This window comes from Solenopsis invicta, chromosome 8, assembly GCF_016802725.1.
Source record: "Solenopsis invicta isolate M01_SB chromosome 8, UNIL_Sinv_3.0, whole genome shotgun sequence".
In the NCBI taxonomy this organism is placed as follows: Eukaryota; Metazoa; Arthropoda; class Insecta; order Hymenoptera; family Formicidae; genus Solenopsis; species Solenopsis invicta.
Window position 1 is genome coordinate 10,112,175 of NC_052671.1, and position 27,233 is coordinate 10,139,407.

At 36.5% G+C, this 27,233-nt stretch overlaps 2 protein-coding genes across 6 annotated transcripts; one reads left to right on the forward strand and one right to left on the reverse strand.

Annotated features, from left to right (window-relative positions):
• Window positions 1-4,094: 4,094 nt before the first annotated feature.
• LOC105200889 (BTB/POZ domain-containing protein 7) lies at window positions 4,095-26,793 on the reverse strand. 3 transcript variants are annotated; one of them, XM_011168688.3, is made up of 11 exons: window positions 26,638-26,793; window positions 25,078-25,335; window positions 24,417-24,781; window positions 23,713-24,263; window positions 23,473-23,636; window positions 23,011-23,395; window positions 22,776-22,928; window positions 22,538-22,694; window positions 22,094-22,272; window positions 8,103-8,318; window positions 4,095-7,500 (listed from the first exon to the last, which is right to left on the reverse strand). In XM_011168688.3, the coding sequence occupies exons 2-11, from the start codon at window positions 25,314-25,316 to the stop codon at window positions 7,192-7,194; spliced, it is 2,718 nt and encodes a 905-aa protein (XP_011166990.1). In that variant the 5' UTR covers window positions 25,317-25,335; window positions 26,638-26,793; the 3' UTR covers window positions 4,095-7,191. The 3 variants fall into 3 exon arrangements, with proteins under 3 accessions (XP_011166990.1, XP_011166989.1, XP_011166987.1); XM_011168687.3 differs by having other exon boundaries at window positions 4,095-7,497; window positions 24,417-24,799; XM_011168685.3 differs by having other exon boundaries at window positions 24,417-24,799.
• On the forward strand, window positions 13,320-21,697 carry LOC105200888. Of its 3 annotated transcripts, XM_039452844.1 has the most exons (4): window positions 18,208-18,627; window positions 18,793-18,978; window positions 19,557-19,659; window positions 19,774-21,697. In XM_039452844.1, coding segments are annotated over exons 3-4 (1,254 nt in total). In that variant the 5' UTR covers window positions 18,208-18,627; window positions 18,793-18,978; window positions 19,557-19,657; the 3' UTR covers window positions 21,026-21,697. The 3 variants fall into 3 exon arrangements, with proteins under 3 accessions (XP_011166981.2, XP_039308778.1, XP_011166985.2); XM_011168679.3 differs by lacking the exons at window positions 18,208-18,627; window positions 18,793-18,978 and adding an exon at window positions 13,320-13,849; XM_011168683.3 differs by lacking the exon at window positions 18,793-18,978.
• Window positions 26,794-27,233: the final 440 nt, after the last annotated feature.

Below are 27,233 nucleotides of genomic sequence, written 5' to 3' on the forward strand. Positions count from 1 at the left end.
CTTGTTAGTGTCCTCGTTAGCTCTTCGCGTTCTCTATCAACATTTTTACATGTGTTCTGTTCATATCGAAAGAAACGGTATCATAGATTATTTTATGCGTATTTCGCACGTATAGAATTCCAGAAAAATTGTTCGGTTACTTCAAAGAATCTAAATCTCTCGACATCGTTTCGCGATTCCGACATCGAGCGATAAAAAAGTGATTTTAAATAAGATTTTATAATAATATTTCGAGATGCATTACGATCGCGTGCATGACGATTCATTTAAAAATTATAGTTTTATCAGGGTTACACATAAAATATAAATAATCTACATTACGTGTACACAATGTAAACTACGTTTTACATGTTATCTATGTAAAGAATAATCCATGGATTAGAAAACATTCAGATTTTCTCAGAAATAAGAAAAATTATATTCCGTTTTTCAATTATTAATATTATATATATATATATTTTTATCTTATCTATACTATATATAAAGTCAGATATATTAACAATCTTATACTTATAATAATTACTTTCCTTGTATTGTGTTATTCAATTTAAAATAATTTACATTGCTTGTATTGTCTACATGAAAAAAGATTCGTGTAAACATAACGTGAACAATACATAAATAACCCATGTAGATGTAATCTTGAAATTTACGGCACAACCTTGAGTTTTATTTAAGTAAGAACTTGTATCCCTAATAATTCCGTCTTGTTTCTTCATTAGTATAACGATCCATTATTATAACAAATTATAACGATAACAATTTTGAGTGATTATAAATTATATTTGTACAGTTTATATATAATTTTTCTAACAGAAGATCACTTCTAAGCACTTGAATTAACGATGAACGATCCATTTGGAGAAAAAACGAATTAATGTTTTACGATAGAAGAAGTTAAATTGCCTCGCGTGAAGTTGAACATACTTCATATCCGACACACCTGAATGCTTAAGCGGATCATAATGGCACGTAAATGCGATTCGATTGCTTGAGAAAAAAATACGCCGTTAAACTGTAGTTACCAGGACTATAATATGCATATATATTTTTTGTTAGTGCTAAATATAGTGTCCCACACAACTTTTGCGACTTTGATAAATGCTTCGGCCAATCAAAAATTTATTTTCATTCGACAGTAATAGACGGTAATAGTAATCAGAAACCGTCATTTATCGCGGCTTTCGATTTTCGATGTTACATGTTTTTGTAACAAAACCCGCAACGAAACTCGCACTTCAGCAAATCCCAATTTTTTTTTTTTTTTTAAACTAGTTAACAAGTAAACGTATATCCGGATTGTTGTAGGGAAGCTAAAAATAAAAAAATGTATAGTTTTTTATTAAATGCATTAAAAAATTTTTTTCAAACTCTTTTGAAACCTCGACATTTTTTAATTGGACCGAGTCAAAATGGAAAAGTGCTTGAAACAGAAATTTCATGACGTTTAATGCATTTTACACAACCATTTTATACAAACAAAGCTCCTTAAACAAAAAATGTTGCATTCTCAAGTATTATAATGCTAATATTATTAAATACTGCACACTCTTTGATATCATTTTCCATTATTTGTATATCATTTTTGTAAAGGTCATATATTATGCATAATATGACCTTTATAAAATATTTTACAAATTTATATACACACAAATAAATTTATGCACGTGCATCATTATTTCGCAAAATTATGTTTCGAAGAATTACATTTGCGTGTTATACACGTCGCGCCCATACTGCATATACGTTACTTGATAATAGCTCTTTTTTTGTCACTGCAAGATAACATTTTTCCGCTTCTCTATCTCTCCATGATATCCATGCGTGTCATGGCCAAATCTCAAGGATTTATCTCTTCGAATTAAACATTATTCGGAATTTCCAACATTTCTTACGAGAAGCAGAATGGTCTTTTCATAACAAATATGCGGTTTTACCAAAATGATACGACACTCTTTTAAAGAGGAACTCCCGATAAAATTATTTCAATAAAAATATTCGTCAATCGTTGATCTTTGATCTTTTGGAAATAACGGGGATAATGGAAAATATATTGAGAAATGTCACGTTTCAAAAACGTTATAAAGTACGCTAAATACTATACAATCTTTAAAATATTCTATTTACTTTCAAACTTCAATGATCGGTTCACTCATTAGCTTCAAGGAGAGATGTCAATAGCCTAAATGCGCGAGAAAATATTTATAAAGAAATATGTGCCACTTATTGTCAGCTATTTTATACGCTCGAGACCTTGTCAAAATCAAAATGGAATACTTCCACATATTTCCTTGTGAGAGCAAACAGGTTTTATCTGTTTACAAAGTTTAGTTCGCAAACAACTCCTTTATCTATCATTCATAACTCGTAAGTCGGTGTCTCAATATTTTCATCGAAGAAGATATCAACTTCCGAATTTATCTGGAGTTTGTCGTTAAACTCGTGAATCGAGGAACACGTAAGTAGAGTAGATACAATCATGCGAACTGAAGCCTGAATTAAGCTACACTTGACTTAAGTTGCATCCGTAACACTGTCACTACTTAATCTCAAAGAAGCGAATGCAACTTACGTATCGCCGACAAAATCGTATTCTTTCAAGAACTTCTCTCTTATTTTTATAGTAATCTCTTTTGAAGTAAGCATCAGGAAAATTTTATTGACTTTAGAGAAAATTCTAAACGATAGATTAATAGCAAATATATTTAATTTTTTTATCAGATAAAATTTTTATAGGATTTACTCTAGAGTTTTTCCATAAATATAAAAGAACATGTTATATTTTTAAATATTTAAGCATTTATTGGAACACGCCGTTTTTCGCTGATAAAAACAAAAGCTAATAAAATTATAAATATTGATTTTTAAAACATGCATATTGTCTGAAACGGTCTGAAGCTCTGCGAGTTACGTTTTACTTTTTTTTTATCTCGCCTATTATTTAATTATCACAATAAAGTTTTAAACACCAAACACACACTACATTACACCAGATACAACGAGTGTAAAAAGTATTCGTACAGGGATAATTAATTTTTAACATCTTATTTTTAAAATATAAACATTAATTAGCAATTTATTAATAACAAACTAAATAGATTGTGTATATATAAATATATAATAGATTCGTTGTTAATAAATCCCTAATTAATGTTTACTTTCTAAAAATAAGATTTCAAAAATGTCTTCTGTACTTTTTACACTCACTGTGTGTTACAACGATATAATTATTATAAGTTAACATCAAATGAAACATGCTCACGGTCATAAAATGTCATTGCCCAGAAGTTAGAAAAAATATATTCTTAATTTTAAAGGATAGTCTAGGAAAGAAGAATATATTTTTATTACGTGTTGTAAAGAGCTTGCAATATAGACCTACTTCAAGAATACAGTTTTTTGGTTTATAATAATTGGCGACATCGATTTTGCTCGGAACGGATACCGTTATTTCACAATGTGATATCCATCGCGGAGTATAATATTATTAGAAAAATTTAAATTGGACGTGAAGAGATTAGAATCGCCACCTGTTTATTTTCCAGCTGCTTATTATTCACAGTAAATTGTTCGCTGGTGTTAAACGCTGGACTTACGCGATAAGCACCTCGCGACGAGTTATTTTTGCGCAACGGTGAAAATACGAGGGCGACAAGAATTTTCACTCGAACGACACAAGTCATTGCCGACTTTACATGCTGAATTATGCGGTGTAGCCCGTCGATCTGTTGTACGCGCGTAAGCGCGGCGTGACGTCAAGAGCGAACATGGTGAGGCTGGATTTTGCCGGGCGATATTCCTCCGCCACCCGCTCCGAGTATGTACGACGCTTTTACATAAATTCGGTATGAGTAATGGCGCGGGAAAGTTCTGACATTCCCCGAGCATCCGCAATGATGTACCTTTCGCGGTTCTCTGGTATTATTTTGCTAAAAATCGCGCCCGCTTAATGTAACGCGTTTATTATTTGGCCTTAAAAAGACGAGTTGGACACGGGGATAAATCTCGCGACGGTTACTTTATGACGGATACTTACGTAAACCGACCGTGAATTGCGCCGGGAAGCGGAGAGAAATAACACACATTGCGACTTGTTTTTTTTTCCATTCTGAAATATTTATTAAACTTTATTTTTAAATATATCTTAGCGAGCCATATCTATCGTGTGAGCCATAAAAAAGATAAACTGCCCGAAAATTTTATTTTTCAGCGAAACGTAATCAACACCTCGTGACAGCTTACAAAAATCAACAATTTCGAGGGGAAGGAAAGGAAGTGAATACCTGAATGGAAGAACCTAAATCGCTTTTTCTTTCTTCCTTTTTTCTTTTTTTCTTTCTTTTTTTTTTGATGCGCGACGCACGAACTATACGAATGTCAAAATACTACTCTCGCGATATACTTCAGTCTATACAGTATTAATCTATCTACGTGATAACTATTCTTTTATTCTGGTCTTAAAAGTTGGTCTAGTTGCTTTATTTAAATTATAACTCCGTCAATCGATCGTGGATTCACGAACCACCGTCGGCTCCTGATATCCAACTCGACATCGTCGTGGATTCACGATCTAACACGTCGTGTCTCAGATACAGACTCAATTAATTTTACGATTCGCAAGATAGTAAATGCGAGTGATACGCTTTACAAAGCAGACGACCGGTATTTATAGCTTACGTGAATCGCGTACAGTTATAACGATATATTTTACATAATCAATACATCCTTCTGAATTCAAGTCTGCAAGTAAAATTCATTCATAAACCACAATGATCGGAACTCAATAATTCCCTCGAATAATATCACAATTTACGTCAGCGGTAATAACAACGCCGAATTTCATTCCTTTCTAGGACGAGACGTCCTCTAAGAAAGTATATAACGAAAACGCATATATTATACAATCGATAAAGAGTTACGTGAACGGTTTGTATATGTATATACGCAGGAAATAATAATTTCAAATACTTAACGTAAGGACGGTAAAGGAATTCTTTGAATATACGAACTCTATAATCGAGTATCTTAATAATAATTACATCCCATGTCAACGCACCGAGGAGCCATATTAAATAAGGAATAATTACTACCTGTCGATATTAATCTGTACGCTTAGATTAATTCCCGCCTGATCGTTGTTGCCACAACGAAAGTGAAAGTGACTAGTTTTCCACCGTTTTATTACCAGTGTTGTATTGCACGGAAGTATTGAAATAAAGTCTGACATTTTACGACTTTTGCGGAACAAAATACGCACGGTAACCCAGAAACTAACTTCGTTGCAAATTCATCATTGACCGACGTGGTCGATCGGTTTTCTTTTTCTAAAGACGAATTAGCAACGCTTTAATTACACGTCGCCATTGTTCGTTCTCGATTGTTTCAGCATCTCTGTGATTCAAAAATTTCGAATCTGAGAATTTCAAATGCAAATTACACACATTAACAATCTTATAAAATCATACATTTAAAACGAATTTATATCGTGTATAACCAACACATTATTTTTCTATAAATTTTTTTTTTATTATCCATATAATAAAATTCAACGCAACAATTAAATTATTAATAGAAAGTTATATTCCAACGATTCGCTTCGATTCGAATTTGAACAAAGAAATGAGATTCAATTCGGCGTAAAACAAAACCATGATTCGCGCGTCTCTAATCACGTTATACATTTGCATCCCTCGAACTTGGAAGTTCGCCGAGAACTTCAATCGCGCATTTTCAATTCGAAAAAACAAATAGATAAATAAAATTCTCTGGAATTAGAGAGCGCCGTTTATTCTTTTTTCTTTTTTTTTTTTTTGGACTCCGTCGACTGACGTTCAAACATGACTTCTGGGTCACCCTGTATGTAATACGTACCCTGTTTGTGGATATATTACGAAGACGCGGCGGAGCAAGGCCGGCGGGGAGCGTTACATTTAAATTCATGGAAAACTTTTTCTTAGAAAATTCTCATGCGCCCGGGCACTTAGCGATAATTAATTAACCCATTAAATATCGTGAACGTCACGCACGCTTTTTACGACCCGAGGCGCCCCGGACGTCATCTCTAAGCGCGCGATATATGTTTTATCGATTGGATTTCTCTTGTGTACTTACAGCCTTACTATAGCCCGTCATACATCGAAACTGCCCTAGAAGAGAGGAAAAATTAAAAAGTTTAGCATGGCAAAATGTCATCAAGCGCTTCGCAGCTCCGCTCGCGTGAGCAGCCGCCTCCGCCACCTCCGCCTCCGCCGCTGACGACGACGACAACGACAACGACGACGACGACGTTCGCCGTTCGCATCTTACATCGCTACGCTTTCTCTACGCGAGAAGAGACAAAATGCACGAGGAATACGCGGCACTTTCACTTTCCTGTAATAATTATTATGTGGAGTAATAAGGATGGTGACAAGGCGCGATTTATTCATTATCCCGTACATTGTTTCTTCTTCGTTTCCTTTTTATCTTTTCATCTTTTTTTTTGTCCCCCTTTTTCATCCGGAGACTTTCTTCTGCTAGCAGTCACTTGACACTTCGGAGCCGGAACCGCGAACACATACGCATTATGTTCCCCCACGTACACACGCATACGCGCACGCATACACATAAGTACACCCACATGCACATATCACGATTACATTTTCTTTTATATGTATAAATCACAATCGCAATTTCTTCTCATACACGATTGCACTTAATCATTACATTTATATATTCATATTTATATTTTTATTTATTTATATATATATTTATTTATTTATATTTATATATAGATTGTACGGTGTGAAACCTCCGTATACTCCATACACGTTCGCATCGTACTCGATAAGCATCAAGGTTTTTTTTTCGTTTTGTTTGCTCACAGGGTGTAACTTCCGGATCCGATAAGATTACGGATACTCTTAAACCAAGTACTTTCTACCCTTCTTCTTTTAAGCTTGCTTTAAATAAAAATGTACATACAATTATCCTTGTAATAAATTTGTACCCGCAATAACAAGGTTTGATCGATACACGCTACGATAGAGAGAAAGAGCGAGAGAGAAAGAGAGAGAAAAGAGCCGGCTATGTAATAATAAGGGGCGAAAGGGGGAGAAAGAGAAAGAGAGAGATAGAGAGAAGAGGGGACGCAAAAGGGGATCGTCAGTAGTTGCCACGTTGTTCGCTCCATCCACATATCGTATATAAATTTCAAATAAACCTCGGTAAGGCAGTGCCAGCACGATGATACACGTAGGGTGGGGGCGGCGGGCCGGAGAAGTGCCTTTGATGCTGATGAGGAAGCGACGACCGGTGAGCAACCGATGGCTCGATGGCTCCGCCGCCGCCGCCGCCCGACGGAGAGACGTGCGGCAAGAGGTGCGACGCCCCGTCACCGAGATCCAATTCCAGTTCCTGCTCCTCGATTAAATGCAGAGCGCCGAAGGAGGCCGTCGCCATCGCTACGTCCGGCATCACGCCCGACAGCTGGCCGTCGCTGCAGGAATTGCCCTCTTGCTGCTGCGAACGAAAGAGAGGGAGGGGGGCCCCGTTTACGTAATAATTCGTTTCTCGCGGAAATGGTAAAGGCTAATCGCGAGCGCGAGATACCGCGATCGCGAAGCAGCGATACGATTAACGATGTAAAAGGAAAAAAAAAGAAAAAAAACCAAGAGAGAGTAAGAGACAAAGACATTCGCGCCGCTGCGCTGCGTGCAAAGGTGAGGGGAAAACGATTTCGTAATCGCGGTCTGAGAATCGCTCGATTGCTTAGAAGCGGGAGAGTTCGGAATTGAACAATTACCGGCCCGGCAATTTGCTGTTTCTCAACCCAGATCGCCAGCACCGAGAGGCGACAGAGAGAATCGAGTAGCTCTCTAATCGAGACTATCGGAGTGCGGGGAGGGCGCGAACTCTAAAGCTGCGTTCGCGGAATGTGCTATTAGCGCAACTGCGTCATTTTATCCTCGCTTATCGGTCTAATGACCGATAAAGGTGGAATGACGGAACCGCGCTGGCAGCGCCCTCCCCGAACGCAGCCTAAATACAGCAGAATTTCAGAGCCCGCCCCCGCGCCGAGGTGATATACGAATACGGCGATACATAAGCGCGTCGTCCCTTACCTCGGCAAGAAGTCTGCAGCTCTCTCCCTCGGTCACTATAGCTGGAAGTTCGTGTCTATGTGCGTAAGACGAAGTCGGCCGAGGAAATGTCATGTTCCTCCCGTAACACACCGGGGCGGTAGTTCTCACACGAATACCCATGCCCGGCGAGTCAATGTCCTCTATATCTGTCATCCTCTGCTCGTTTTGCTCTTTCATACTGTAAGACGCTGTGTTCTGAAATCGATACGCCGGCAATTTATCGCGCGCTGTCCGCTAGATGAAAGATGCATTAAAAGCTCGGAATAATACAGAAGGGGAAAGACCCCGCGATTAGGCGGGGGAGGGAGGGAGAGGAGGAAGGTGGAGGAGGGAGGGGAGCGGAAGAGGGGGAGAGAGAGGGATGGTTTGTGGGACATCGACGGTATCGCGTTGGTGAATATTAATCGGGGAGGGGGGGACTTGGATAGAGCCTGAGGCTGCGATGGCGTAAATAGATGGTATAAATGAGCGAGAATTAGAGTCTCGATTGCGTCGCAATTCTCCAGAGAGGGCGGAAAGCAGAGAGAGAGAGAGAGAGAGAGGTGAGAGTGAGGGAGAATGAGGGCTCTACAAAACGAATTCACAGGAACGGATCTACGCGCGCGTCCTCCGGGGCGAGGTTGAGGGTCCTTCCTACCTCTCCTGCCTGCCTACCGAAATAGAACGCGAGCCGTGACCTAATTGACGTGTGTGCCGCACGCGCTGCCTGGAACGAAGACGCATTAATGCAGCGAACGGGGAGCGATACGGCTTGCATACGTTATGCGGCCATCGCAAATTAGCGAGCGTCAACACGCGCGATTATTTCACACGCGCGGTAATCCGTTTTCTCAGGTCCTGCCTGAACATCCCATTAACCCTTAACGATCGCTGGAGGTCTGTGTGACCCCAACGCAAGTGGGGTGCTTAAATTTTCTCTACGTTATTATTTTAATACTGAACTTTTGTTCACCATGCATTGGCAGTTCTAATTGTAAGTTCCCTCTATGCGAGGGAACTTAGACCAGATGCCGTTTGGAACGCATTACTTCATTTTTTCCAAAATTACCTCAAAATGAATACCTTTTTTCGAAACGTACATTGATTTTTTCTTGAAGTGTTATATCTGTGAAGAGTATATACTAAACATTTTTTTTTTTTGTATTAAAGATCTAAAAAGTTAAGACTTTTAAGTGAAGAAATCATATTTTACGTTTTTTATTGTTCATAATAATTTTATTATATATTTAATTTAAAATTTAACGTAACAAAAAATTAATTCACTGTTTACACTATTTGAAAAATGTTCAGTAATTTCTTTTTACTTAAAACAATCGGTAGTTTGGGTGTGACAATCGTTCAAAGTCAGTTGGGATCATTTTGATTCCATGTAACTGTTAAAGGTTAAAGATATATCAAATATATCTTTAACCTTAATATAGTCCCTGTAAATAAAGTTTGGAAATGTGTTTAATATTAACACTTCAAATAAACTACATACGTATGAAAGTTGTATGAATAAGATTATACATTTATTTAATAACATACTTTTATAATTTATTTACTGTGTTTGTTATAAAAAATTAATTATTCTTTACAACGTCAAAAAAATCTTATTTTTTTGTGAAAGTACTTTAAATATTCAAGATAATTTATAAAAAATTTTATTATAATTTTTTAGTTAATTTGTAAATAAATAAGTAAATTTTGTTTATTCTACCAAACTGATCTCTGCATCGCAATGAAACTTTACATAAATCATCTTGAATATTTAAAGTACTTAAATAAAAAAATTCAGATGTTTTCATCATTTCTTCTTTCATTATTTCATTATTAATTATATTTTCATTATAACACATCTACTTCTTATTAAAATAATTTTTTATTCAGATAAAAAAACGCCACCAAATTTTTTCTACTACGTTCAAATATTAATATAAAACAATCCGTAATCTTTTCATAATTTTCTTAACGTTTTGAGAAATGTCCTTAAGCCTTTCTTCCTTCTCTTCCCACACACACATATATCCGAACGACTCGCAAAATTACACGCCTACAAATCTCGTGTCCGGGGAATGACAAAGCAATCTTTCCGTGCAATTACACGTGGCTTCTACGTCCCTTTTTTTCCTTTTCCTTCTTCGCCGCGTTTTCGGCCATCCAACATGTCACCCAGATTACATTTCTAATCCGGAAAGTATTAAACTGTTATATCACTCGTAGAAGCTTTTCTAACCCGGAAAGTATTACATCATTACTACGCGTCTCGTCGCATGAATCAAAATAGCGAGCGATGATATCAAACTGTTATGCTACACAAGGGAACTTCCGCGATATTATCTAGAATAATGTTTACGTGTTAAACAACAACCTTATCGTAAGGCATCGAACTATGTTAAACAAAGCCCATAAATACCGATAGATACGCTATTGGCACGGAGTTTATGAAGATCGTGTTGCATATTGCCAATTAGGAGTGATTAACTCTAGAAATCCGAGAGAGATCTAACCGCAATCTAAGTAATGACACGTAAAACCGCGTACTCTTCGAAGAAATTAATGTTACAATATTTAAATAGGAAGAATATTTTTAATAACTTCTGCTGAAGCTTTACCTTTCACAATTCAATCTCGACAGTTAAAATATTATTTCCCGATAGGTACATAAAATGTTATTTTACGATTTCCAGGAGGAGACCGAGTTTCAATGGATATTGATTCTAAGATTACAAAGACGTAAGCGAAGCGATAATAAGAACTAATTATTGAACAGACCGATCATTCAATCGGTGAACTCTATTTTCCTTATCGATCTCGCACGCCTGAGTCGCTTGAGAAAAACAATAAACAACGCGACACGCGCTGTAAATTGCAGGATGATGAGATTGCTTTTTAATTTCGCGTCATCTAAGTGATATAGGTATACGGAATTGTTTCAAACGATCACCAAAGTTTTCTTGGTACGTATACGCGTAATGTTGTTTTGACTCGTTAGAAACGTTATGTCATCGCGCACGACGATAATACGTTGTACCGACGAACACGTACGCGCGACGGTATTAACGTGCATAATTTTAAACCGTCTGTAACATTTCGTAATCGCGTAAACGCGTGCATGTAAAAAGAGCGTGCGCTCTGCCTGCATTATGAAACGCGTTCAATAATTTATTTGATATTCGCTACAGAAACAGATCAAATGATTCAATTGAATTTTATTTCTCTTCTTTCACGCGCTTGCGTCGAACTCTTTTTTTTTTTTAATTATTTTATATACAAAATTCTAAATAATTTTATTATTTATTATTACTCCGTTTATAATTGTTACAGCGAGAAAAAAATGCATGCAACAATTTTCTCTGCGATTTAAGATTAAATTTAAAATTATTATGTAACTCTCTCTCTCTCTTGATTATTTCAGAGAGGTGTCGACGGAAGCAGTTTCGGACATTACTCAGATTTACAATGCGTCTGTTGTGGTTCACCTCACCATCGAAGCCACGGTGATGCAATACGCCGCACGTATTTGATAATACGTCTCTGCATTTATTCATGCATAATGCCGCACCAGCGACAGAGATTGCATGCGTTTCATCCGATTGGTAGTAGTCGCAAGTGTCGTTTCATGATTCATCCGCTTGTCACCCCGGTGCGACACGTATATCTATCACCGTTTACAAACCGCGTTTAAAGCGGGACACCAAGATAAATTATTTTTGGTAAATAGACAGACGCCCTTCAGGATATCGTGTACGTATCGTTCGCGTCCATTAATAAAAAGACTCGGAAAACCGCCGCATTTCACTGTGTCAAACTAAATCAAAGTGTGACGTGTCTCTCTCGTCGAGAGAGAAAAAATTTCTACCCATTAAAAAAACTGCATTTTAGACGAAGATAATATTTGAATTATTATTATATTATAATAAAACTGTGACGCGAAAACATGTCGGCATAACATTTCACGAATACGGAAAGTAAAACAATAATGAATAAAAAATATTCAAATAAAACATACCGCGGTACATTCGTTCTTTATATGTAGGTGTATCTATGGTTTTTTTTTTTCTATTTGTATACGTATCGATTGCATGTCGTCTCATCGCTCGAGCGCGATACTGTTCGTGGTTTTCGCTAATTTACCCGATATCGAAAGTCAGCTACACCGTTGGCGTTTACGTTGCATAAATACAAACAATGTAGCAATATCGTAAATTGAGTTTTATTACGAAATAATGTGCCGATAACGAAAGAGATAATTTTTGCGGGTTGCGTAACTACAATATCGAGCGTCGCGCAGCGTTTCAAATGATACATCACAAAGTTCCGTATTTTCGTTCCGTCACCTTGAAATTACTTCAAAAGCCTATTTAAATAATAATAATAATAATAATAAAAATAAAAAAATTGACAAAAATTCTATTTTTAGTAAGAAATAATAAATTTCCATTTTTATAAAAAAAATGTAAGATAAGTTTTTATTTTCGCTAAAAAAAAATAAAATGGCCACGCTGTTAAATTCATGGAATAAAATATTCAGCTTGAATTATTTTTAATCGTTTCTACACCGAGAGAAATGTTTGGTAAAATCAACTAACATTTGGTTAAATAGTGATCAAATAAATTTTATAGTTACAATTACTAAAAATACAGTTGTTTTGACCAAACAATTGGTAGCCTTAATCAAATAATTATTTTCATACAACCAATTACAAAGTTTCATTAAATGTAATTAAGTTTTTCATACCAGTAAGTATAAAATTTCTTTAATCACTTTATTCAATCAAACGTTAGTTGATCTTACCAAACGAGTTCTCTCAGTGCATAGGTCGCCATTGCTCCTGCTCAGTATGTCGTCAATTTAATTATAAATGTTAAATTTGATTAAAATTTAATTTAATATTTACTAGGTGCATACGTTAATGAGCACGCTACTTACTTTGAAAGTAGCAATTCAATAACAAAAATGAGTTGATTAGATGAAATTATTCTTTTAACTATATTTTGTATCAAAATAATGTTTTTCGATACACATAAAAGTTAAAAATAACAAAATATTATTTTACTCAAGAAATTGAATTAAGTTTGTTCTTTAATATTTAAGAAAGATGCAGAAAAGACTCTCAATTATTTGAAGATCGATTCTTTATGTTGACAAAAAATTTTCACAACATAAATTTATATTAATCTAATTACTTTTGCAGATTAAGGCAGTTCGTAAGGCAGTCTACATGCGACTGTTGGCATTGAAAAATCTCATTGGCATTGAAAAATCACAGTTTCGCGGAGAAGAATGTCTCTCTCGAGGACTCGTTTGCACTTTGCATCTCATTGCATTGAGACAAAACATGCACCTCGCATCACGTATCATTTCAGTTTTGTTGGCGCTCGCTGTGTCGTCTCTCTCTATCGCGCGTAGTATGTCTAATTCGACGTTAGAAGACGGAGATAATGCGAACACCAGCGCGGAAAAAGAGGGAGAATAAGAGGCGCAAAGTCAAACAGCGACGAGAGCCTACTCGCGCGACGTTAGTCTCGAATTGCGCTGTCAAAGTGCCGTGCAAAGCCCACGCGTCGAGGTGCATAAGACAGACTTTGCAAAAAAAGTAAACAAAAAAGAAAAGAGGCTAAATAAAAACAATAGTTTGACATCTGACCGTTCGGAGTTACGCACGTATTATCATTTCGTCTACGTCACGCCGATGATATCGTGGTGACTCTGCCCCTCGCGTCTCGCTCCAACAGTATTAAAGGTAAATGATGTACTCATTAATAGCAACGTATGCAAAATGTGCGTAACTTAACCGGTAGGTCGAACGCGCGATTATATAATAAAAAATTTTGTTCTACATTTATTCAGACGCAGGGCCTTAAATTAATAACGCAAAATTGGCGCGGTAAGCGCTTGCGACGAATTTGAAGCGGACGTGGATTACAATTATTCTAACACAATGTATCAAGCGAAAACTCCCAGTCATTCTGATTAAGCAAAAGAGAATCTTGGCGCGTGTTTTTCAGCGATTCCATACCGTGACGAAAGATTTAACTGCCAGTAAAAACAATTTGTCTTTAATGGCAGTTGAATCTTTTCGCGTCAAACTCGTTGAAAATCGTCAATGGCAAATAAATACAAACCTGAAACAAACAGTTGCGTAACAGTCGCGAAAATTCCGATATTTCTCCCGTTCATTTTGCCCGGATAATAGATCTATTTGAGGTAAAATCTATATGACTACTCGTTTACGCAGCGCGAAGGCCAGTGATACGATCTAATCAGGGTATTGATATCGAGCAGACTGACGAATACCAGAAGAGCAGAATTGTAGTTGGACGATAAGAATTGGCGAACGGCTAAGCGCGTATATGAATGGTGACCGCAAATGTAATTTTAATATGAAACACCGTTTCAAACTTCCTAAAATGTGACTGGCATATTCAACGTTAAAAAATTCAATCGCCATTTACTCGCGCTGCTTCGATCGCTTTTGAGCAAGAAAAACGTCGACGAGCTTTCTTGCTTCGGGATCATCGTTTCGCATGACGCGCCGTCACGTTGAACGCGAGAAATAACTTCTACCTTGAAGAGTCGTAATGCTGATTAAATAATCTGCCGTACATAAATGGTTTAATATTCGTCAGGCATAGTCGTAGGAGTTTCCTAATGGAATCACTTGTACCGACAAATTTCAATCTAAAATCCTTAAAACTATTGAACGCGAGTCGGCGTATCAATTCTTCCCACGTGAAATTACGATACAGTCTTAAGATTTACAAGGAAAATCTCCCCCCGTGTTGTCAATGGCATCGACGATGAATGTACTTCCGAGTTTTCAACTCTATTAAACTGCGCTGTGTGCGCAGCTGCTGCCGAGATCGTGTCTGGCATGCAAGTCCTCTTTGCAATTTGAATTAATTCACGACACCTGCTTATTGTTGTACGGTCACGATTGTGTCATCTCGAATGCGTAATCATTTACGCACGTATACAATGGTGATGCAATGATTAACGCGATAGCAGAAGAGGTAAGTGATCGCAAAAAGGCACCGATAAGTTCCTTTTGTTTCTATTTAATGACGTTTGAAGATTACACTGAGAGAAATGTTTGGTGAAACAGGTCAAATGTTTAAGTAAATAGTAAATTCAAATATAATCAAATGAACTTTATAGTTATAATTGTTAAATATGTAGTCGTTTGGAACAATCTATAGCCTTAATCAAATAATTGTTTTTATACAATTAATAATCCAAGTTTGTGAAATGTAACTAAGTTTTTGGTACCAATAACTATAAAATGCATTTAATCACTATCTAACTAAACGTTTGGTTATTTCTCTCACAATCAGTGTAGTTCGTCATATTCACTTTCAAAGAGCGAAGGATCTGTTTTTTAAATATCTTGCAGTTCTGAGCATTCTCTGAATCTCGTAATTATTAAAGTGATTTGCCACTCTACATTCAAAAAATGGTCTTACAAGTACAACCACAATATTTTGGTTGTACAAAAGATTAACTAAGGTAGATAAATGGTTAACAAATATTATGATATCGCATATGTTTGGCACTTGACCAATCTAAATAACGGAGACGGAATTTATATCTGAACTGTTTGTGAAATTCAAGGAGGAAATTTTTCTGCAGTGCCTATTCATGTTAAGATCAGTCATACTTGTTATAAAATTTAATTGATAAGACCTAAATTTTCTAGGATTGCTGAAATGTTGCTGCTATAAATTTTTGTTGTGTTACTTAGAAATCTACCTACATCAGTACCTACTTTTATACACTTAAAAAAAAAAAAAAAATTCTTTTAATGTATAAGAGTTAAAATTCATTCCTATAGAATTGAATAAGGATTTTTTTAATTCTTATTAAAGTAGTAAATCACTCGAATAATTGCACAATTTTAATACTTTCACTCTTTTAGAGTTTTATTCTACGAGATTAGAGAGTAAGATTCATTATAAATTCACTGTATATTAACGCCACTAGTGGCTTTCTGTAAAAGTTAATTATCTTCAAAGAAAATCGTGTGCAATTTTCGCTTGTCACTTGACGAAGGATAATCATAAAGTGCTACCAGTCTGGAAAATATATGTATAGATATGCATCAGATTTACATTTACAAGTCAAGATTAATATTTGAAGATAACGTTCCATTATTTTGCTTTAATTAAGATTTTAGAAATTTTAATTCAACTTATCACTTGAGTTGTAAAGATACATTTCGCATCGTTGAACGCTGAAACGTCGCTGAAATGTCGTGTGCAATTTTCGTTAAGAACTCGGTGTCAGTAGAAGAACCCGAAAGTGAAAGAAAGTGTGAGAAATCTAGAGCCGCGTAAAGTTTAATAACACTATGAATCCAGGAGCAAACGTCCGTCAATGCGGCTTTCGTGGGATGAGAACCTGGAAGATTCTAATCTAACAGCAGAACAGCTTCCGCATTAACGATGCATACGCGTGGAAATATGATTAAGTCTATTAGCGAGAAATAAACATAGCAAACACGACTAAAACAATTATGTGATTATTGACCGATTACAACATAATAACGTGCAACAAAAAAAGAAAGAAAAGACACGCGTTGCCTCAAGTTTTCCCCATCTTTTTTGCTCGCGTCTCATTCAATTTCCTCGTAGATTGCGAATGTCTTCCAGTAACTTATTAATTATTGTTAAATCGATTAGAGTTTAATGCCGAGGGGAATTTACCTATAATAACGGATTTTTATTCTCGGCTTATTATTTATTTTGATACAAATAATAAAACGAAGAAGAGTATCCCGCTGATGATTATCTGAAAAATACGTTTTGAATTGATGGATCCTCGAGAATAAAGGGATATAGGTCATGGATATCCCGAGTGATCTTTGACACGCTCAAATTTTTTCACTACCTTCAATATTGATCAGATATAATAGATATATTCTGGAAAGGATAAAATAAAAAAAACTGAGTAATATGCGTCACTTTTAACGTCGCACATAACGAATAATTATGAAATTATTTATACATCTCGATGTGCACGATCTAAATATATGTATATTTATTAACAAATATTTATAAAATATATTTATTAATAAATATATTTTATCACGTTTTTTAAATACTTTGTTCTATCTTTTCCTCCTAATTGGATAAAATTTTGACATTTATATACTGCAACATACTAATATTATACTTTTAAAAAATAACATCCATGTATTAGTACTTAATAACATATAAAATTAATTATACATCCCAATACGAACGGCATAAATATACGTCATTAATAAATACATATTCGTTACTCATGTTATTTAAGTACTTAATTATTTTTTTCTTCCTTAATAAATCAAAATTTTGACATATACCGTCTACTGCAATGTATTAATATTATACTTTTGAAAAATCTTTAGAGTAGTATTTTATTACTTCGATATCAAAAGTGGCATAATAAAATATTAATAAAAATATTTTATTATGCCACTTTTGGTACCAAAGTAGTAAAATATTAATAAAAATATGATATTACGGCACCTTTGCTACTGAACGATAAAATTCAGAGGTAAATCTTTATTCGTAACAATTTCCGAAAATAAATTTGTGCTATTGCCAGAAATAAAACGTCGCGTAACGTTGGCTCACGTCCGTAAGTGTGTCGTCGCAGTCACGAAGTCACTCGAGCAATTATACAGGGCATCGAGTTAATTAAATGTCTCAATACGGACGAGCTATAAAAGTCTTGGATGACTTATTATCTTTCAACGTTCGCGATATTCGTTAATTGTGTTGAAAAAAAGTGCAAAAAATTAAGCATTACCGGCGTCTATGCGATAAACGGCGCGGCCTTAAGAGAATTTCAACGTCGCGTGCAGGCAGTGTGACATTAACAAAGTTGCAGTTGCTAATTCTAAAAAAGTTTACGCACTTTAGGGATAATTTATTCACCGCGAACTCGTTGACATCGTTTCTGCAACATTTATCTTAACACTCAAAGTTTGTCGTGTCACGAGTGCACTATAAATAGGTTGCGCGCTCTTCGGCCGCGATTAATCCAGCCAGAAAGGCTCAATTGAGTTTCTGTCGATGTACTTGCATCCATGTAAGTGGAAAATAACGACGTGCGCGTTCTGCTTTCTGGACATTGATCGTCATGTCACTGTTCGTAAAAATCAAACCGTTATGATCCGTTTCCCCGCTGGCGTTTGCATTTCGAAGTGCAGTTTGTGTGTTTATAAACGATAAGGAAAACGATTGGCTTATCCGCGATATGAATTTGCATGAACGAGTCATAGTCGGAGCGAGGAGCCTAATCAACAGCCTTCTCTCCCTACTACGATATATAAAATAGCGACGCTTCACAACCTAATGACAGTTAATGCTAGAACACATACGCGAACGAACGGAAGTAAAAATTAAATGCACGTCTTTATATCGAAGAGATAAAGCGCAAACTCGGCTGAGTAAAGATAAGACTATTTTTTTTAAAAAAAGATTAGTGCAAACAAAGATATTTACGCGTACAATAACGTTAAAGCTGCACAAAGCTGTAAGTAAGCTGCACAATTTCTTTACGATCAATATAATTTACTGAATAAATAAAATATCAAACAAAAAATATAATTGTCAAAAAATTCCAAAAATTAGAATTGCTCTCAGAATATTCAATTTTTCAATTTATAAACTCAAAATTTGTATTAATAATTTTTCATAGGATCACACATTTTGTAACAAGCGCTGAAAAATTACTTATTTAAAAGTGTTCTTTAATAAATCTGTAATTTTCTTATTAAAATGTGGAAGAAGCCATGTGGAAAGAGAAAGTTACGTAGTAAAAAGTGTTAGACGCGAAACTTCGAAAGAGAGTTGATTTAAAATCATTATTAAACTACGATCGAAAGTAAGTTCTATTGAAAATATCTTTTGATACAAATTTACAACGCAGCATTAATTCGAATTGAAATGACCATTGTATTATTTCAGTTTACATTTTGAGTAAATATAGATTAATATTAAATTCACAATAACCATAAGCCGTGTGACACGTGCCTCTTTCCCGAAATTGTTTAGTTGTTGCCGTGGGAACATTAATTCTATCGTTTGTTGAAGATACAAATTCTATTATTAACGAATATTTGCGATACGTTTAAATTAATTAGCTATTAAATGAGAATCTAAATTCGCCGGACATATTAACGCTTCGTTTCTTTCAGTGAAATTTCTACAATCAATTCTTGTTTATAACTACAATTTGCTTGATTGCAATTTTATATTTTAATTGTAATTTTGTTATTACGTAAAAACATTTAACTAAATCCAAGGTGTTTGATTAAAGAGTTTTAGTAATACAATAATACAATAATAAAAAATTACAGTATTTTCATAAATTAAATCGAGATTGATCAAAATAAATAACAGTACCATACATCTTAATTATTTCTAAAATTTTTTTAATTTAAAAAGAAATTTGTTTTACAGCTTAAGAGCCCCGAGATATACGAGATTGGCGACTAAGCAATCCAATCTATATAAAAGAAGACTTAACCCCAGCTTCCAAGAAATTCTACGTAGTAAATACAATGTATGTCAATTACTACTTATTTCATAATAGTTCCATATAATTTATATAATTATATATAATATATACGTTTTAGTTTCTCTGAAATAATAATTCTTTGATATCTTTTCCTGTTAGGAAAACGCATACATCACTCGACTTGCTTCCTGTTAAAAATCTGGACGCGCTGTTGATGCAAACGTATGGCCCCAATTTTCGAATACACGACGTGGAATGGAAGCATCTAACAGATCCGGGAGAAAACTTTGGTAGCATCATATTGGCTGTCAATATCAGCGCGGAACAGAATGACAAGAAAAGAACTTTAAACGTGGTTGTCAAACTACCACCGAAATCGGCGTACTTGCTAGATTTGTTCGACAGCCCGCTGACGTTCAAGAAGGAATTGGAATTTTATAGCAAAATAGCACCAGAATTTTTGAAATTACAAAACGAAAGCGGGATCCCCCGGGAAGCCATGAGCGTCATCGTGCCGCAATTTTTAGGCGGCAGATTAGGATTGCAAGACCCGCAGCGTTTCGACGAGCAGGCAGCCATCGTCTTAGAAAATCTGAAGAATCACAATTATACAACGCAAGACCGCATTTTAGGTCTGGACAAGATACACATGGATTTTGCGATCAGCCATTTAGCCAAGCTACACGCCATAACGATCGGCCTGAAGCTCAAGAAACCCGAGTTCTTCAAGAAAACGATGCTACCCATGTTAGAATTCAACATAAACGACGCCGCAAAGAAAGGGACCCTGGATATGGTACAGAAGGCGCATAACGATTACAAAAATATAAAAGAAGCGGAAGCTTATCTGGACAGAATCGAGAAGACAATCAAATACGGATTTACATGCAACGAGGCGCCGAAAGAACCGTGGGCGACACTGGTGCATCACGATTTCTGGGTGAATAATATGATGTTCAAATACGACGAGTCGGGCAAGCTGATCAATATGAAAATTGTGGACTTCCAATTGACCATCTACAACTATGGTGTCAACGATCTCATATTTTTCCTCATATCGAGCGCCCGGAAGGAGGTGCTCGACAATCATCTCGACGACATGATTGACTTTTATTATGACTCTTTCATCGAGAGCTTAAAATCGCTATGTATAGATACAAACGCGTTTCCCAAGAGCCAATTTATGGAGCAATTGAATATGGAGCAATTGAATCAATGCGCGCCCATCAAATTTAATCAGTGCATAATGATGGTGCAAGTGATACAAGCGGCCCGTGGTTCCGTTTCACAAACGGAGACCGAAACGGCGGAGAACTGCGTTTTCGCAGGTGGGATCGACGATAATAATTATAAACAAAAATTGTTGCACGTTTTATCTACGTTCAATCGAAAGGGATGGCTCATCAATTGATTAAATGTGAAATTTTATTCGTAAAATTATTCCTCTTTAAGAAAAAATCTTATTTTTTTAATACAAAAATAAATTAAGAAAAAGAAAATACATTGACAGGTAGATAGATGAAATGCGTTTAAATTATATGATAAAAGCTTTCAAATAATATTAGGTGGTAAGACAATATTAGATAATATTACAGGACCAAAGCTAACAAGAATGATTGATTTTATTCAGTCAAGAATCAAGGCTATTTAATAATAAAAATATTAACACAAATAATGCAATTTACGTCATGACACTAAAAATGCGATTGATATTCTTAATGATACTTTTAAAATACTTATAACACATTTAAATGCGCATTTTTAAAGACGTATCGTAAAGATATAGTCGTTGTGTAAATAGTATACATGATGCACGTAAGGTTTATATTATAGCCCCAATTTTATTTTTTTTAATGGAAAATATTATCACACTTTTTATATATTTATCACACATTCAAAAACCTTTGTATTATTGATAATAATAAATTCACGTTTCACTCACGAAACAAAGAAAAATAGAAAAAGATATAGAATAAAAAAATAAATAACATTTGTGTAAATATTGTAAATTATAACGTAGAGCTTTATGACAATGTATACATGACTACTAATAAATAAAATTTAGAATATGTACAATGAAACATTTATAATCGACTTTTATTCACAGTTTATCACTCGCAAAATAATTATCTATGAATTTAACTTTGTACAAAAGCATTTAAATCTTTCTTGAATATTTCAGAACATTATGCTGGTTTCTATCGTTTTATGGCACTCATTCGCGACATTTACAGATTGCGCGCACGGCACTTGAGATTAATAAAAGAATTACTGCATTACGGTTTAATCGGTTCAGAAATCTCTCAACGTTTCGTATATTCTGTTTTCGTATTGATTTTTCCTGCTCCAAATTTACCAATGTAATGTAAATGCACCGTCGTTATATATATTTTATTACTATTGTTATTGCTATAAATTATGTAAATTATATACTGCAAACTATTATTTAAAAGCAAGCAATAATACAGAAAGTACTTACTTCCAGAAGATCGGCCACGGTATCGGGCAAGTTGAACTCCCTGACAACGCGCAATCGCACTTGCCGATTAATTTCGTGTCGCGAAGAAAGCGGCAAACTTATAGCTCGTTGACAACTGGGCGATTGCTTCAATTTCTGCTCTCGTTTCAGCATCGCGGCCATCGTTGCAGAGTCTGGTACTATAACACCATTAACCAGATTAAATTTTTTATCATCCTACATCAATTTATTAATTAAGTCTATTTTATTATTTTCTCTTTTAACGACTTTCCATTCACTATTCAATATCAAATACATAATTGAATTGAAATATACAATCTCACTTTCTTATTACAGCTGTGTCTATATTTTTATGTCGAATTGTCAGATATATATAATAGCTAATATCAAAGTTTATAATAGCGTTTTTATATTTTTAGAAAACATGTAAAAACTTAATATCACCTGGAAATGCAGCTGCAAGAACATCAACGCCAGCGGTACCCATAGCTCTTGGTTTTTCCTCAACCATATACAGTGCATCTGGTATATCCGCTACGTATCGTGGTCTTCGTAATCTCACTAGATCAGCTTCTTGAATCATCTGTTCTTCCACCAAAGACTATAGAAAATATAATATATTCGTTAGTGTATTCTATCAATCAATGGGTTTCAAACTTTGTAAACTATGTACTATTATTACCTTGATTTCTTCGTAGTACGGCATGAACAGTCTTGGCCTCACAAAAAATCCATTTTTCTTTCCGCCTCTTATCCAAGCGTTCACCCTCAAATTATCTCTTTCATCTCCTATCATGTGACTTGGTGGAGTTGAAACCAGTCCTCTCCTAATAGCCTAAATTATTAACATACAAAATATTAGCGAGAGATATACATACTTTCAACTAATTTAAAATAATATTTTATGGAAAATATACTTGTGTTAATGCTTCGCTATTCGGCGGTAATATGTGGTCTATTCTAACAAGTGGCAAAAGTTCGCTCAATATCTCCCGTAATTCGATGTCGCTGAGATCCCTTTTCTTAATACCCTTTCTCGTCACGGAATGCACAGTATGGCTAAGCAAATTAGGTTCCCGATCCTCCATTCGACGTACTAATTCGTGTTCGCCCCACTTGAGCACTGCCTGCAGCACTTCAAGTTCACTCGCTTGTAAAAAATGGCTCTGTAAAACATTCGCTAAGTGGGCGTGATCCAACTGATGGAGAATCGAGGACGAAGCAATCGGCTGAAATTCCTCTCTTAAATAATGTAACGCTTGTCTGTGCACCCATGCTGATCCATGAGGTTGACTGCCCCATCTGCATATAACACATAATTTTTTAGTAACAATCTAATTTCCAATATTTGTAAAAGGTCTGCCAGTAATCGAATTTACCTGAGAACAGTTGGTAGCGATTCCAAGGTAAGATATTCTAAAATAAGATCCTCGCAACCTTGCGATAATATATCAAGCTCGAGAAACCGCCCAATCTGATACAATTCCATCGCTTCTTCTAATGGACTTGGTCGCATTCGGCCCGTATGTGTCAGGGCTTGTACCTATAAATTTAAGTAAAAGTATTAATATAAAACTGACTAACATTAATATATGAAATGTTTCTATGCTAAGACTTACCTCTCCCAAACTGCCAGCGCTATTTCCACAACCGCTTCCTCTCAGTATTAATGATAAGTCAACAGTATCTAGATACACAGCGTGTAGCAATACTCTAGCATATCGCTTAGGTATTACACTCTCGTCCAACACTATTCTAGTAGGTATGTGAAGTGCCCGTTCCGTGTGATCCTCGCCCGATCTAGTCCGTCTTTGTATTAAATTTCTGAAGAAAGGAGATCTCGCGGAAAGTATCGCTTTGTGACATGGCAGCTCTAATTTAGGACGAAATCCGTACTCCGAACTTCCACTATCCGGTCTTTGATAATCACTGTCCGACGTGAATACAAGAGCGGCATCCGCGTAATCGCCGGTATCCAGCAAATATCTGAGATCATGCTCCAGTGGATTTGGAGTCCCAAACTCTTCTCCGAGTCGCCGAAGTAGGTTCGCCTCCAAAGTCGCATCGTGCGGACAAATATCACCAGTATAAAGATATCGTAATAACGCAGAGAACATCTGTACCTCGAGATGCGGAGTCCTCAACTCCAAACATATTCTAGCACCATATCCTGCAATGTTTAATAAAGTATACATGTATTGTGAATGATATAATATAACAGTGTCTAACAGTATTAATTTTCATATTGTGAAGGGAAAATTGCTATAAAGAAATTTTATTGATCCATAAAAATAAGAGTGTAAAACTATTGTTAGATATATACCGGGACAACCAGCCAGCAAATCCCTAAAGTAGGGGCATCTGGCGGAAAGCACAGCTCTATGAACGGGAAAACACGCTCCTCTATATACAAGATCCACATCAGAGCAATGTTTGTAATCATATAACATCGACAGATCTTGCTTAAAAGTAGCAGCCGGTGGTCTAGCTAATTCAGCCTGAACATGAAGATCTTTCAACGCAGCTAACGCTTCATATTCTTCTAGCAGAGCGGTTGCCTCTAAGTGACTCCATGTGGACACCAGGTCTCTAATAATTCTACCATGATCACACGCTTTGGAGGAGCGGCGTCTCCTAATAAATTTCTTGCGTAGCGTTGCAAATCCTGTCATCTTCTTCTTTTTCTCTCTATACATGAATAAACAACTATAGAAAGTTTGATGTGCGATCAAATCTATAATTCTCATCTTTGAATCATTATTTATCTATTTATATATAATCTAAAGCACAGTATATTATTTTGTATACTCACTACTTTTCTACAATTCTTACTTGTAATAATACATTTAGACAGTTATTGGTTAAAGCAAATATATGCATATATAAAAAAAAGATTCTAAACGTTTTTCCCTTACTCGAAAATTTAAAGGCTAAGCAATATAAAGTACAAATATTGAAAATTGTATAAAATATTGATAATGTACCTAACTGCAATGCCATGTTGTTCCGGGCTACTTGATGCCGAGAGTCTCGCTGCTTGGACTGAATCTCCACCTACGCTGGTGATGCTTGAAGATGCAGAAGCACCCATTCTATGTGTCATGTGAGAGGCATCTCCAAGCTGTCTTCTCATGAACCAGGAGTCCCTTTTATCAGTATTATCTATGCTCCTTATACGTCTGCGTTGTAACACACACGGTGTCAAAATACGAAGTACATTCATTGCTCACCCAGACGTCAGCCTGAAACAAAACAATGTGTGTATGAAGCAGTACATATTAGTAATACATATTATTTATATAAGCAATTTTGATACATAAGATTTTTTGCTAAATTTAGTTTGCTCGAAATATAATCAAAAAATAATCTATGCACGATAAATTGTCTTTTTTTTATAGTTCAACTTCTTATACAATTTAGCTTTCCTTTTTCTCTTGAATAAAAAAAAAGAAAAGGAGGAAAGATAAATTATGCGAAAAGTTCAGCTAAAAAAAAAGACAGGTTTGATATGTCTCATTTAGTTCCTTGCATGTATCTTTTAATTAAAATAACTGTTCATATATGTATATTCCTTAATTTTTTAATAAGATGTAAACAACTATACCTATTAGTGCATTTTGACACAGACAGTATTATACATTACTACTAAATATTTATCTTCATTTGTAAACTGTGTGTTTGCTCGAGCATTTTTAATTTAAATCACAAACATAAAATTCATGTTTATATAAGTAGAAAATTTCAGTTCAGGCAAATTCTAGCTGTTATAGAAAACATGTTAAGTACTGACATTGTAAACACTCGAGGTGCTTAAATTCGCTAAATTTGCTCCAACTCCAATTTGAATGTATAAACTGTGCTTGCTTGGTTTAAAAGCAGCTTGGCACTGGAGTATGTGCAAATAGCGCGCGAAGGCGCGTGGGGCACCAGGCTTCCAGAGCTGAGCAACGGGAAGATTGACGTATCGATAATGCATTGCACGGCGACGGAAGAGATCCCCGAGAGGTATCGCTACCCGATCGCAACGAGAGAAAAGGGAGTTCGCGAGGATCACTGCAATCGCGGGATCGATGTCGTGAGACATGCACGGCCCTGGTCATAATCCGACCAGGGTGCCAGGAGATTGTGTGCGAGTGGTAGCGCAAATAACGCGTGACGGGTCGTGCAGTCAGCGGTACGTGACGTGCGAGGAGCAGGAACAAGAGCAAGAGCAGGAACAAGAGCAAGAGCAAGAGCAAGAGCAGGAGCAGGAGCAGGAGCAGGAGCAGGAGCAGCAACAGCAACAACAACAGCAGCAGCAGGTTCACTCACCTTCGCAGGAGCGAAGGGGGGGAGAAGGAGGACGAGAAATAGGAAACGTTTGTGATATAGGCCGTGGGTTGCGTGAATGGGGGAGCGATAACAAGCGAGTCTCATACACAAACACAGCACGTCACAGCCATCGTCGTCGGGCGACAATCTCCGCGGATTTCGTCCAACGACGGCGAGTGACGGAGGGGCGGAAGGGGCGGGGAGGTGGACAGAATGCTCGGCGTCGTTGTTACCTGGGTCTCCGAGACTAGCGTTCCTCATCCATATTACTCGCGGTCACTCGGCGCGACACTTGGCCACACAAATTCGCGCTGATAATCATCACAAAGCACGACAGCCATGTTTATCACCCGAGGGAGGGGGAGAGCGAGAGCGAGAGCGTGTCCAGCCAGCGTCTCTCGTGCGCGTATGTGTGCGTATATACATGTGTGTGCGCGCGCGCGAAGGGGTAAATAAAAGCGAGCGCGGAAATCGCGGTCGCACTGGTCGCAGCGCTTAACTTAACGGTGTCGCCGCTGCTGTTGCCGTGCGCTGCGGGCGGCTCGAGAGCTCGAATCGAACGAATCGATCGCGCGCCCCGCGTGATCACGTCAAACGCGACGTCAGACGACGGCCACTGTCGTCATCGGACCGTGTTGTCGTCACGGCGATGTTCGTCCACTTCGTCCCAGTTCGGCTGTGACGACACACGTATGACGACGACACAAACTCGACTTTGGCGTTATGCGGCCCTTCATCACAATTCGGAATTAAATTATTAAATTGTGAACGAAGCTAGTTATGCGCGCGTGGTGCGAAAATCGTTATGTAAACTCCAAATCATGATAAT

Coding starts and splice junctions, on each gene's coding strand:
- LOC105200889 (XM_011168685.3), bottom strand. CDS start 25,316: ATGAATGTACTTCGTATTTTGACACCGTGTGTGTTACAACGCAGACGT. Junction 24,800..25,077: donor CAACATGGCATTGCAGTTAG/GTACATTATCAA, acceptor AACTTTCTATAG/TTGTTTATTCATGTATAGAG. Junction 23,637..23,712: donor GCGCTGGCAGTTTGGGAGAG/GTAAGTCTTAGC, acceptor TTAAATTTATAG/GTACAAGCCCTGACACATAC.